The sequence below is a fragment of the Mesoplodon bidens genome (genome assembly GCF_964165515.1).
Source record: "Mesoplodon bidens genome assembly, chromosome: 2".
In the NCBI taxonomy this organism is placed as follows: Eukaryota; Metazoa; Chordata; class Mammalia; order Artiodactyla; family Ziphiidae; genus Mesoplodon; species Mesoplodon bidens.
This window is the reverse complement of record NC_138177.1, coordinates 23,571,191-23,584,308: the sequence shown is the minus strand read 5'-3', so window position 1 is coordinate 23,584,308 and position 13,118 is coordinate 23,571,191. Positions and strand designations below refer to the sequence as shown.

General features: G+C 49.8%; 1 protein-coding gene across 2 annotated transcripts in view; it reads left to right on the top strand.

The window, feature by feature from the left end:
* ITPKB (inositol-trisphosphate 3-kinase B) overlaps positions 1-13,118 on the top strand; it is a 97,575-nt gene that overhangs the window by 36,578 nt on the left and 47,879 nt on the right. The window contains exon 1 of one of the 2 annotated variants that reach the window (XM_081224990.1): positions 11,496-11,687. The exons of the other annotated variant lie outside the window; for it this stretch is intronic. Within the exon in view, the coding sequence (XP_081081116.1) occupies positions 11,685-11,687 (3 nt within the window). The 5' untranslated portion in view covers positions 11,496-11,684. Of the gene's footprint in view, positions 1-11,495; positions 11,688-13,118 lie in introns of those variants that run through there. 2 annotated transcript variants of the gene reach the window in all.

The window sequence follows — 13,118 nt, the reverse complement described above, 5'->3', positions numbered from 1 at the left end:
GAGGGGGCAGTGTGACACATGTGCCTCTGGGTCTGGTAGCTTTAGACCAGCACTGTCCCAAGAGGGTGTTCGCTCCTCTCTGGGGCCCTTTACATCCGACGTAAAGGCACCTGTGTTGCTGGCTGTTCCTGCCCGCTCTGACAGGACCCTTCCCTGGAACGACCTCCGAGGAGATGCTTCAGCCTTCATGCACGTGGAAAGGCACTTTTGGGGGATAACGTGTAGCAGAGGACCGGCCACATCACCAAATTCTGCCCTCCTTTTAGCGTTTGGCTTTGGCAGTTACTTTTTCCTTTGAGGGCTTCCTTTCCTTGGAAAGGAAGGCTTGAGAGCCCTTCGCCCCTCAGTCCTAACCCCTCAGGCCCTCACCCACCTCTGTCAGGTCTCCCAGGAGACACCAACAATCCTAGCTAAGGGCCCTGGCCTGGGGCGTGGCTGGGGCCCAACGTGCCAGGCGAGGCCGGAGAACCGTGGCCTTGCTGGGGCAGCCCTTGCTGGGAGAGCTCAGTGTTCTGGGCAAAGATGCTGAGAGTTCTGTCTCTCTCACTCACACCACCCGGAGCGGGGTGCCGGTGTCTTCCCCTGTAATCACCCACCCTCCAGCCCCGGCAGTTGTGCTGAGAAGTGACTGAGCCCTGATCAGAGTGCTGGGAACCACGTGCAGCCCGTCTTCATGTGAGATGTGCTCCATTTCAGCTTCCCCCTCAGCGTGGAAGTGGCTAGATGTCAACAGCAGAGTTGGAGAACCGGAGCAAAGGGATCCCGCACCTGATGTCTGAGCAGGGAGGGTGCCAAGAAGAGGAACTGGTGCCTTCACTGGCTCATGCCAGGGCTCTGTCTGCTGTGCTCACTCATCTCCAAGGCGGGGATTCTGTTTCTCATGTTCGCTGTACTGTGTGTTTGTGATCTTTTCAGATTCGCTTATTGGTGGAGAAAAGGGAAAGAAACTTCACCTCTGTTGAATATTCGCCAAACACTGTACTGTGCCCTTAAATGCGTCATGCCTTCATCACACCCCACGGTGATTATTTCCGCCATCTCTCAGCCAAAGAAACAGATGCAGAAAGGTTAGAGACAGGCACGTAGCCTGAATCAGTGGATTTCCTCCTGGACCTACCAACTTGTAGTCGATGCTGGCCCATGTTTCCTGGTTCAGTGAACTATATGGTTATTACTCTCAGATGATTACAACTCCAAATTCAAGTGAACCAGTTTGCTTAGTGGTTCCTGGTATGATTTGTTCCCAAGAAGGCTGGATGAATGAACATCAGGGTGTGTCCTCTTTTTAATTAGGGACACTCTACCTGTCCTTATGTAGGAAGCTGGCATCCCTGAGTGTGATCCATGCTGGGGATGTTTCCTGGGAGTGGGGACGGGTTGTGCCAAGCTCCCTGCAATCCCTACGGGGGCACTCAAGCCTAAGGGGGAGGCTGGGACCATGTCACCTCTACAGTGTCTCAGCTCTGAGATTCTGTGACCTTACTAAGTGTGACGAAGCACTTAGAAAATATGCAGAGCCCTCACTGGATGTCAAGGTGTTGCGTGTTGTTTTTCTCATTGCTGATGCCAGCAGTGACTTCTCCGGAGAAAATCGGTCATCTTAGTGGTCACTTTGTCTCTGAAGGGACCCTGAGAAACAGGAGCAGCTAATGCTCCAACTGGAAGACGATGTCCTCAGGAGACGGAGGAGAAGGTGAAGGGCCTGGCCCGCCACCGTTTCCTCTCTCAGCTGTGGCCTCGTCAGAGGTGGGAGTTGGCATTCGGGATAGTGGAATAAGGTTACTCTCTACCTGCCAGGGTCGTCCGTTACATCTAATTCTAGGTACCAGGGGCACTTTCTGTGGGCCAACCTAATTCTCATTTAATCCCATAGCAAAACTATGAGCGAAACTATTATCCCCATTTCACAGATAAGGCAACTGAGGCTTAGAGAGATTAAATAATTGGACCAAATCATACAGCTAGTAATTGGTAAAGCCAGGATTTTAACCAATTGTATTGAATTCCAAAGACTCTCAGGTAGGGCATTAGTGAGTGGGTAGTGGGCGAAGCTGGGTGTCCTAGGTGAGGAGCAGGCAGGAGCTGGAGGGACGAGGGAAAATGAAAGTGGGAATGACAGTTATGGGCTGGGGAGGAGGCCTGGGGGCCATGAGTCTTTCCCCTGCTCTGCCTTTTTCTCTTTTCTTCTTGGTCCTGGGCCTAGGGCCCTTCCGCCCTCTCCCTGCCCGCATCCTCCTGCAATGCCCCCACACTGGGGGCTCCATTGGTGGTGTGGGCCTTGCCATAGTTTCTCCATTCCCCTCCTCTTCTCCTAGCCATTTCCCCCACCTCCCTTCCTTTCCCCAGTTGTAGGGCACGCCGGCCTCCTCGGAAGGGCAGGGTGAGGATGGGGCGGAGGCAAGTTCTCCAGGGGCAGCGGGGGCTCTGCAGTGTCTCAGGGTCCGCTGCCGTGGGTGGGGAGGGGAGAGAGGACCCCGGGGCGGTGCTGGGGCAGCGGAGCTGGATTGAAGGGCGGGAGACACCTGCACTGCTGCTCACGAGCTCGGCCCCCGCCCCTGGTCTGCCGTATATAACTGCTGTCAAAGCGGCATCCGCCTTACTGCACAATGGGTATCTTTAACACCAAAATATGGACTCCATTCTCTTTTATTATTGATTTTGGCCTAACATTTCACTCAAGATAATTCTGACTCCTGTGAATGTCTGTGATTTATCCTATTCACTGTCCCGCCCAGCTTTTTGCAAGGGTAGGAAGAATAAGGAGACTTGAATGCAAAGACAGCCCTGGCAACTTCTTAACTCTGGACCTAGACACATTTTTTGTCTGTCACAACTACAAGGGAGGGGGTGCTACTGGTATTTTATGGGTAGAGGTCATGGATGCTGCTCAACCTCCTACAGGCACAGCAGAACAAAGAATTACTCCATCCGAACAGTCAGTACGGTAGAGGTTGAGAAACCCTGATGGCTGAGTCTGAGCTTCTTCAGCTGCAAAAATGAGTGTCCTGATCCCAGGCTCCCTCACTTGGGAGGCTCAAATGAGATAAGATATGTGAAAGTACTTGATAAAACTGTGATGTGCAATATGGGCGTCCAGTTCATCCGGTCAGTTATGGTGGAAGGCACTCCAGACCAGTTAGTCCTGCTGTATTCACCGGTTATAAGAAGTCATTGATATCAGTGAAAAGGTTGTCTAGGGTTAGACTCAGGAAGGAACCCTGTGGGGTCCTAACAGAAGCATCCCTCAAGGTTCCTAAAGGTCTGTTGTCAATAGTCCCCAGGATGTAGGTCAAACAGCTTCAAAACTATTCAACCACGCTTTCGTGCAGATTTTATTTCTCTGCATCTTCATGCAACTTGGTGAGATATAAACACATTCTCTGTGGCATTCTTCCTGGTTTTGTAGCCTGCATCCAAAGAAGAAAGTAGAGTGGTTTGTTGAGACTTTTTTCTTACTGAATGCATTAGACTGTTAGCAATTTCTACTTTTCTCTGTTTGTTCACAAATCACTTGTTCTATAATCCAGCCCTTTGTTTGCCAGTTGGCAGCTTCCAGAATCCAGGTTGGAAGAATAGTAGGCAAATCATATTGACCTGTCTGTAGTCCTCTGAGCCTTCTCATACTCTCTGTGCTGTCTTAAGGGTTACTAGTAGCAGTCCTGTGAACACACAGTTGAGTTCTTTGGGGCTGTCCCTGAAGACAAGTATAGTAAGCAAAGTGCGCTGGGAGATCCCCTGTGGCTGGGGCCCTTGGATAACTTGAGTTCTCTTAAAAGAACCACATGAGGCTTTGTGGGGAAATGGGGGTTATCCAGGAAATGGGAATAAGATACACATCAGCCCCCGACGTAGCCCTTCTGTCTGACCCATGGTGTCAGCACGTGATGTGAACTCAGAATGGGAGGACTGCCTGCTATGGACATAGAAAGTGGTTCTAAAGTCTAGAAATTAAGTTCTTAAAACCATGACTCTTAGACAAGCGTTTCCCTAATCTCTGTGTGTAAAGAGGTTCTCAGCATCGCTTGATGGTATTCGGTTTAGACCAGCCAGGAAAAGGCAGGAGAGGTGGAAGGGGGTGATGGAGGGCCCTGACTCCTTCCAGAAGCCCGAGGCAAACTTAGCTCAGTGTCTTCCGTGCCTGCTTTTGGGCTCCTGGGCCTCCCATTCCACACGGTAACTTTAGTCCAGCTTCTGGAAAAGCTCTGTGCTCTCTGCTCCCAGCAGTTGACCAGAAGGTCTGTTGTAACAGTGTTGCCTTGAAGGGTTCTTCGGTCCTTGCACAAAAGCAGCAAACTGGACCGAGATGCCTGCTTTGTTCCCTGACCAGCGAGCTCTGTTCCAGTTGGGTCTGACGTAGCTCCAGGGCCAGGAGACTAAAGCCGTGGACTTAGGGCCAGATGTTGAGATTTTATTGTCTGCTGGTTGTTGGTACGTGTTAGGAAAAGAGGAGGAGGAGAAATGAGAGACAGCGTTCGCATTGGCAAAACTTCCACAAGGTACTGTTGCGTGGTGAGTTGGCTTGTCTCTTTCGTTGTTTCCGTTTCTTAAGCAGTTGGCATGTTTCTCAAACCTGAGTATTTATATTCTGGACATTAATAGTTCTGCAGGTGAAGCTAAGTCTCTGGAACACCATGTGCCCTCCAGCTCTTTCTTTGGGGTTCAGCCGGGTGGTGGTGTGATGTGACTTTTCCTTACAGTGGTGGCTCAGAAATAGCCAGCATGGCCCAGACCCCCAGGCTCTCTAGAGGCCAAGTTCAGCCTCAGCTCCTTTGGGGCCGGGTAGGGTGGAGATCGGCCCTGGTTTCTGTTGAGGATTTCAGGGCTGCAGAATGGGGGTGCTTTCTTTAGAAGCTTATCCCTTTAAACATAATTTCCAGTTTCCTATTTATTTGAAGAGGCTTTTGGACTTGTGTTTTTGAAGCCTCTTCCCGCCATTTCATGTGACCTGGGACACAGCAGCTGGGATGATGTTCTTTTTACTCAAATGGAAAGTTGGACTGGGCTGGGGCCTACAGAAAACTTGGGAAAGCTTAGAAACCAGTCAAGTGAGATTTAAAAAAAGTATAAAAGTCATTGTGAGAGGCAGCTGAGCCTAATGGAAAGAGTGTAAACTGTGGAGTCAGATGACTTGGAGTTGAATTCTAGCCCTTCTTTTTGGGCAGATTGCTGAATTTCTTCTCCTTCATTAAACTGGACAACTATGCGGTTGTGAAGGCTCATGAAAAATTAAGGTCTAGCATCATGCACATAGTAGTCCCTTGATAAATACTGACCCCCCACCTCCCCACCCCAGGCCTTTTATCCTTGTTTTCCCAGAGCTGTTATATTTCATTACTGGCCATTCATAAGTCACCATTTGGACTCCAGCCGGTACCTGGGAGCCCAGGACAAAGAGTAACCGCTATGGACTCTGGGTGGGTCGTGGTTGGGCCTCCCGGGACCCACTGCAACTTGCCTTGGGGATTAGGGCTGATACCATCTAGAGCTGCTCCCAGAGCTCTTCTGTGTTTATTTTTAGTTTGGGGTCATTTAAAATTGAACTCATCACGTACAAAGACTCCATGGGGAGAGATGGAAGCAACACAGAAGAAATATTTGGAAGCAGAGTACACAGCTGTTGAGGTGACGGGACAGATTCCTGGGCATTACAGCATTATTATGTATCAGGGAACGTTGAAATTGGTCGGAGAACAAAGTTTTCCTTAACACGTCAGTCTTAGTACCACAAGTCTCTTTTTATTGTTCCTGAATTAAAATTATTTGCTGTGCTCTGTATTGGGCCAAATACACGAGCCAACATACTGTTTTGCAAATTGGGAGGGGGCGTGTGTCTGCTAATTCTAGGTCCTCCCTTTCCTCCTGTTGATTCAGGCTCGAGCTAAGGCATTTATATACATTTGGGGGCTTTTTCTGGGGCTCATTCTAGAATGTCTGCTTACCGTGTGTGCAGCTGCATTCGGCCACCACCTGCTGCTGACACTGGAAGCCTTATGGCCTGAGGTTGGGAAGAGAATAGAAGAAACTGATCTTATGAATGTGTCTATGGTTAATTTGAGGAAAAGAATATGCATCTTACCCCCAAGGAGAATAAACAAGTTTTTTTTTTAAGTGTGGAAAATTTACTTTTTTTTTAAAAAAAATTGAAGTATAGTTGATTTACAATGTTGTGTTAGATTCTGGTATACAGCACAGTGATTCAGATATATATATCCTTTTTCATTATAGGTTATTACAAGATATTGAATATAGTTTCCTGTGCTATACTGTAGGACCTTGTTGTTTATCTATTTGATATAGAGTAGTTTGTATCTGCTAATCCCAAATCCTAGTTTATCCCTCCCCCACCCCCTTTCCCCTTTGGTAACCATAAGTTTGTTTTCTATGTCTGTGAGTCTGTTTCTGTTTTGTAAATAAGTCCATTTGTGTCATATTTTAGATTCCACATATAAGTGATATATTTGTCTTTCGCTGTCTGACTTACTTCACTTAGTGTGATCATCTCTAGGTCCAACCATGTTGCTGCAAAAGGCATTGTTTCATTCTTTTTTATGGCTGAGTAGTATTCCATTATATATATACACCACATCTTCTTTATCCATTCATATATTGGTGGACATTTAGGTTGCTTCCATGTCTTGGCTATTGTAAATAGTGCTGCTATGAACATTGGTGTGCATGTATCTTTTCGAATTAGAGTTTTCTCTGGATATATGCCCAGGAGTGGGATTACTGGATCATATGGTAACTCTATTTTTAGTTTTTTGAGGAACTTCCATACTGTTTGCCATAATGACTGCATCAGTTTACATTAACACCAAAAGCGTAGGAGGGTTCCCTTTTCTCCACATCCTCTCCAGCATATAATTTACCATTTTAACCATTTTTAAGTGTGCATTTCTGTGGCACTAAGTACATTCACATTGTTGTGTAACCAACACCAGAGCCATCCATCTCCAGAACCTTTTCACCTTCCCAAACTGAAACTCCATACCCATTAAACACTAACTCCCCATCCCTCCCTCCCAGCCCCCGGCAGCCACCATTCCACTTTCTGTCTCTATGAATTGGACCACTCTAGGTCCCTCATATCAGTGGAGTCATATAGTATTTGTCTTTTTGTGACTGGCTTATTTCACTTAGCATAATATCTTCAAGGTTCATCCACGAGTCAGAATTCCCTTTCTGTTCAGGGCTGAATAATATTCCATTGTAAGTGTAGAGCACATTTTGTTCATGCATTCATCCACTGATGGATACTTGGGTGGTTTCCACCTTTTGGCTATTGTAAGAAACTAGTTTTGACATGTTGGGATGAAGGCCTGCTTCCCCTGCCTCCTTGTGAGGTTGACAAGTTGCGTGGATGGTACTCTGTGTGAGTGAGGCACGTCTGGATGTGTCTGAGTGTCCGTCTGTCTGTCTACGTTTACATAAATAGTTAGGGTATAAGAGTCCTGTTTAATATGTGGAGAAACTCTCCCTGCCCACCTGGCTTTTCACAGAGTCCTGATGAAAGGATAAACAGTAGGCGCGTGCAAGGCCAGCTCTCGACGCAAGAGGAGACATGCGTGGCAAGCTCCTCCCCTGGGCCCAGATGCAGTTTCCCTGCTCTGAGCAGCCTCTTCTGACCAGCCCCACCTCACCTCCTGTACTAGGATGGCCTGTTTACTGCCGGGTACTGCAGTGGTGGGAGATCCAGCTGGGAGCCTGGCAGCCTGGGGCCAGCACCGGTCCTGTATTTCCCGGGTTGTGTGACTTTGGCTAAATCACTGAACCTCATTCAGTCCCAGTCTTTTGCATTTAAGAGGACCTCTTTTTTTGGTGTGCGTGTATTAAAGGCAGTGTAGCAAAAGCTGTTAGCCCAGTACCTGGCTTATGGTATGCATTCCCCCCAAAATCTTTGTTCCCTTTCTCCTCCCTTCTCCACCAGATAGTGAGCACCTTGCTGGGATAGGCCTTGTTTTATTTACCTGTATGGCCTCGGGGCCTAAACAGTGCCTGGCTCACAGTAGCAGCGGCTACTTCAGTGCTTATGACATCATGCTGGACTATATGCGAAACAGAGGCTCTCCTATGACAGGACTTTCCAAAAGTGTTCTGAACAAACAAAGCGCCAGTGCAATGAGGGCAGGGCCCCCTAAGGAGACCCCTTTGAAGAAAATATTATTTATTTGGTTGGGTAGATTCTGGCTTGATTGAAAAACAAAAACCTAATACTGGTCTCATTACTTTTTTGGTCATTGCCTCCTTGTCTGTGTGTAGAGTGCCTCTCAAAGATTATTGGTTGGGACTTTAAAAATAGGCCAGTTGTCAGCTATCTTGGCAAGAAAACATATCCCAGTAGCTTTAGGTATTTTCATAAAGCTAAACATCTCTCCTTGGAGAGGGCTCTTTGGATGAAGAGTCACTGAATACCCTGAGGAAGTTGGAGAACAAACTCCGTCTGTCCCAAGCTAGTGGCGTGGAATCTGGATGTCAGTAAAGTGGGGAGGGCTTGTGTGTTGGCGTTGGGGGCTGAAAGATTGGTGACCCGAGCATAAAGGGTTCAAATCCGACCACCACCCTCCCCTCCCCACCACCAAGGGTGTCTGTCTTTGGTTTGACCAGTGAATCATACCAGCCTCCGTGGGTAGTTGGTGGCTTGGGCAGAGAGGAGGATGCAGGGATTGTTGGTGGGGTTCCAGACGCCAGGTGGAAGGCAGAGGAGAAAGTTCTAGCATAATAGCTCCGTCCTGGGCTGGACAGGCTCCTCCCACACATGGGAATGTTGCACTGGCTCTGAGATCCCGTGGCTCTGAGCAGCCCCCTAATTGCGATGGGCCTCGTTAGCATCGGGCCACGGGCCCAGCAGTGTGTCTGCCGTCAGGGTTGCTTTGGTGACGAGACCTCCCTTCCTCCTTTCTCTGCGTGGCCTTCGTTATTACCTAATGCCAAATATAGCGGGATGGGGGTGGCTCTTCTCTTTGTCTTACAGGAGATGCTAAACAGATGGGGCCGTCCTGGCAGAGCCGGGGGTTTACATGCTGGGTGTCCAGGAACAGCTCTGCCCAGCATGGCAGCTGTCACATAGAGGGCTGCGGGGATAAAGGGGGTGCTCTTCTTTTCTGGGCCCTTCAGGGCTGCAGGGATCTTCTTTACAGTAATATCACTAGTCTAGTTTGTCATTTCAGAGGGACTTGGAGTTGGTGCTTAGCTCTATCAGACGGGTTAGGCCCAGGGTTTTTTTCTTCCTTGCCTTGGATTTGGGCCAGACTTGGTATATAAGCTTCCACTTTTCCTTATCCTAAGGAAAATTCAGGAAAATTGGGTGCTTTCTCCTGTTTCTTGTTTTAAAAAAAAGGGGCGGGGGAAAGGTTGTTGCAGACACCCTTGGCTGGTCCTGGTTCTCAGGGGCAGCTCTTCCCTCTCCCCAGATGCCTGCAGGAGCTGATGAGCTCCTTGAGGAGGTGTGGGGTGCTGTCTTTTGACCTCAGCCTCTGTTGCCTCGCAGAGGGCCACGTGTATGAGGCCCTTGAAGGTGCGGATCGATCACGGAGCTGCCCGGGCCCTCACTGGCATCTGCTTGGCTGTCTCTGCTCCAGGCAGGGCCGAGGGAGGGCAGGAGGCACTGTGTCTCCAGGTGAGTGGAGCTGCTAGGGCCAGGATTTCAGGGAACTCCTCGGTTTCACTGGCTTCAAGTCTGCAAGCTCAGAAGCAGACTTTGTGTCAGAGCTCGCTCATGTTCCTTTACGCTGGAGGAAGCAGTTTCCGGGGACAAAAGGCAGAGTCTCTTTTCCAGGCTGACCCCTGGGCTGGAGAACAGAAACCAGGGAGCTTTCGGGGACATGGGACACAGCTGATGGCAGCTCAGACCCTTCGGTGGCCCCTTTTTAGGCCCACTTTGGGCAGCTCTGTGTGGGAAGTGGGTGAGGTTTTTGTTTCCATCCAAGGATGAGAGCTGTGGACTCATGACCCTGAAAGAGCTCTCTTCACAAATAATTTATGGTTCCATACCTCATGGGCTAAGTATTCGGCAGCATTCCTATTTCCTATCCCTAAGCTCTGTTTCTGCTTTCTCCTCTTAACCAGAGTTTATTTTGCTCCACCCTGAACTTACTTCAGCCCACGTGTAAACGACGCTATATAGAAAGATTCCTTTTTTAGGTATTCTTTTTGCTCACCAACTACAGAACTGGAAACTCAAGGCAGCAGATGACTTGTACCACATCAGTGAGGCAGGGGTTGGTCCGGGGCTGCAGCACTCCCTGGAGGTTCAGGCCGTGCACCCAGCCAGGCGAGCCCTCAGGGGGCTTTTGTTGTCACACAGTCAGATCCTCCCGAGCAGCACCTTTCCTCTCCCCACGTGTCCTCCTGCACCTCATGCTCTGCTGCAGCCCCTCCCATCGCCATAAACCAGCCACAAGGAGCCCCCAGGCACATACACCCAAACCCTTTGGGTGCCCTTTTCCAACGTTGTGCGTAGCTAATACTACCGAAGGGAATCCTAGGTGGGCAGGAGGCACTTTTAGTGCTGGGTTGGTCTGTGCTGGGTTGGGGGCGCTCACAGCTCAGGCTGGAGGAGGCGGGGCCTCTCAGAGGCTGGGGAGAGGCAGTGCAGGAGCTTCGAGATTTCCCACTGGGCGTGTTTTCCCAAGGAGCCTTGCTTGAATGGTCCGATCCTTCTGAATTTATCCCATTTTCCCAAAGCCCAAGGTGGATCTCCAGCTCTGGACTGCAAAATGCTGGAGGGGACCCGAGTCCAGTAATGGTATCTGTGTGAACCCGAGGGAATTCTTCCATGTCCTTTGGTAACTAACCATGCCCTCCTTTTCAGTCAATACCAGGCATGCCCAGAAGTGGAATTAGGCTCACTGGGCGGCTAAGGAATTGGAGATGTTCTCCAGCCAGCCAGAGCCTCGCTGCTGATCTAAGGGCAGATGCCTCTGTGACCTGCCCCCAGCTTACTCACCTCCACTGCTTCCTTGCAGCAGACAAAACCAGTTGGGAAGCCTGCTAGCCCACATGGCTTTCCCTTGGGTTCTCCTGAAGTTCCCTGGGAGTCCTGTGGGCATGGGCCTTATCTACCATGCTGGACGAGCTATTCGCTTTCCTGTGGCAACTTGTCCTGTTAATCGGGGGTGGGTATCGTCATCCTCCCCCGACTCTTCACTCAGCTGCTCACACCCATCATCGATCAGCTCCTGTGTTGCTCCACATTTATCTGCTCAGGGAAGGCCTCTTCCCGAAGACTGCCCATCAGTCCCCTGCCCTCCTGGCACTCAGAAGCAAGCCACTTCACTTCCCCAGATCAAGAGCTTTGTAATCAAGAAAGGGGATTTTTCTTTTTCCTTCTACAGCGTGTTTGGACTTTTCATCAGTTCATTTTATAAACACTGAACTAAACACTTGTTACATGCTAAGCATTCCAGCTGAGCGATACCCAGTGCCTGCCCTGGAGGAGCTGGAGGTGTAGCTGGTCACAGGGGTGCAATCAGGTCCGGAGCCTGGGAGTGGCAGGGCAGGGCCTTGGGGCACACTGGGAAGTCTCCAGCCCAGAGCCGTCCGTGAAGGCTTCCCGGACGCGGGGTCAGTGGAGCCACGTCTTCACTGGTGAGCTGGACATCGGTGGCTGGACAGGGAGGGCAGTAAGATTCCACGTCAAAAGAGCCAACAACCAAGAGACTTCGAGAGTGTGGTGGGACCGGGAAATGGTGAGTGAGCGGCGTCCTAGGACTGTGGGGCAGGGGGTGGGGAAGAGCCGGAGTGTCTGTACCGAGGGTACTGAACATTGAGCTCAATGGGAGCTGAATTTTGACGGTATCATTCTCAGCAGATTCAGATATCCTGTGAGTGACAAGAGGACATGGCGAGGTTTGAAAACGGCAACAACACATCTAGATGTAGAGAAGCAACTCTGACGACAGGGACTTTGGGATGCCTCTCCGACCATGTTGTTCCCGTTGATGGACTGTTTCCCTCCTGGTGCATGGAAGGTTACCTCCTTCATTCCCCACCTTGGTTTCTTTCGATGCACCTGTGGATCAGTCTGATCCTGAGTTCCATATTCTGCTGCCCTGGGAACGCTGACCCGTGGGCATGAGCGGCGGAGGGCAGGAGGCAGGGTGCCAGGATGGAGAGGACAGCACAATGGCCTCTGAACCCCCCTGTGTCCCTCTGGGCGAGTCACTTAGGCCCCTGTGCCTGGGTTTTCTTATCTGTAGACGTGAATGACTGCACACCTTCTGGATTCTCCCTGAATGGCAAATGATACCCCTGCATGCGTGCATTTGTAGTCCTGTACCTGGCCCTCCCAAGGGCTTTCACTGGCTTCCTCCATTGTGGAAATGACTTTCTGCCTGAGGAGAAGGACTCTTAGAGACCCCAGTTCTGGGTCATGTGTGATTTCGCATTTGTAGGGACTGTACCTGTGCATGTCCCTTTTTGGTTTAAAAACAAAAACAAAAACAAAAAAAACAGAGCTACCTTTCGTCCACCCCTCCCCGCTCACCGACAGAAGGGCTGCTCCGTGAATCCAAGTGTAGGCATATTCTGCACAGGCTTTTGAAGGAGGTTGGTGGGGTCTAAGGGCTGGCTGCTCTGCTGCCTGGCTGCTGCTCATCTCCTTCTGGAAGCCTTGTGCCAGGCGGCTCAGTTGGAGAGGGCCTGGTAACAGCTAAGCAGGAGTTTCTCCTGCCCTGAGTCCTTTGGGGATGAGTCTGTACTTCTCCCACATTCCCTTCTGGTAATGCTTGTGCGGGTTCCATCTCATTCCCCTCAGTTTTATTCCTAATAGCGCCACATCACTACTTCATGCTAAGGGCAGGAGAGAATTCTGTTGGTGAGAACTGGATGCTGTACAGGGGCTATTTTTCTACTGTTTCAAGTTCATTTACTGTTTGTATTGGACATTTCCCTGAGACCCATCAAGCCAGATGGTTTGTCAGTATGGAGCACGCCTTGGGGAATTAGCAGGATATCTGTGCCTTCTTTGGCTGGAACTTAACATTTCCCACTTTGGATCAGCAACTAATAAACTCTCTTTGCAAAATACCTTGCACTATCCTCATTTACTTAATTTTTTAAAATGAAGTTTGGTAAGATTAAAGCTCTGCTCTGGGGCATAGATCTTGTAAGGGGCTTGG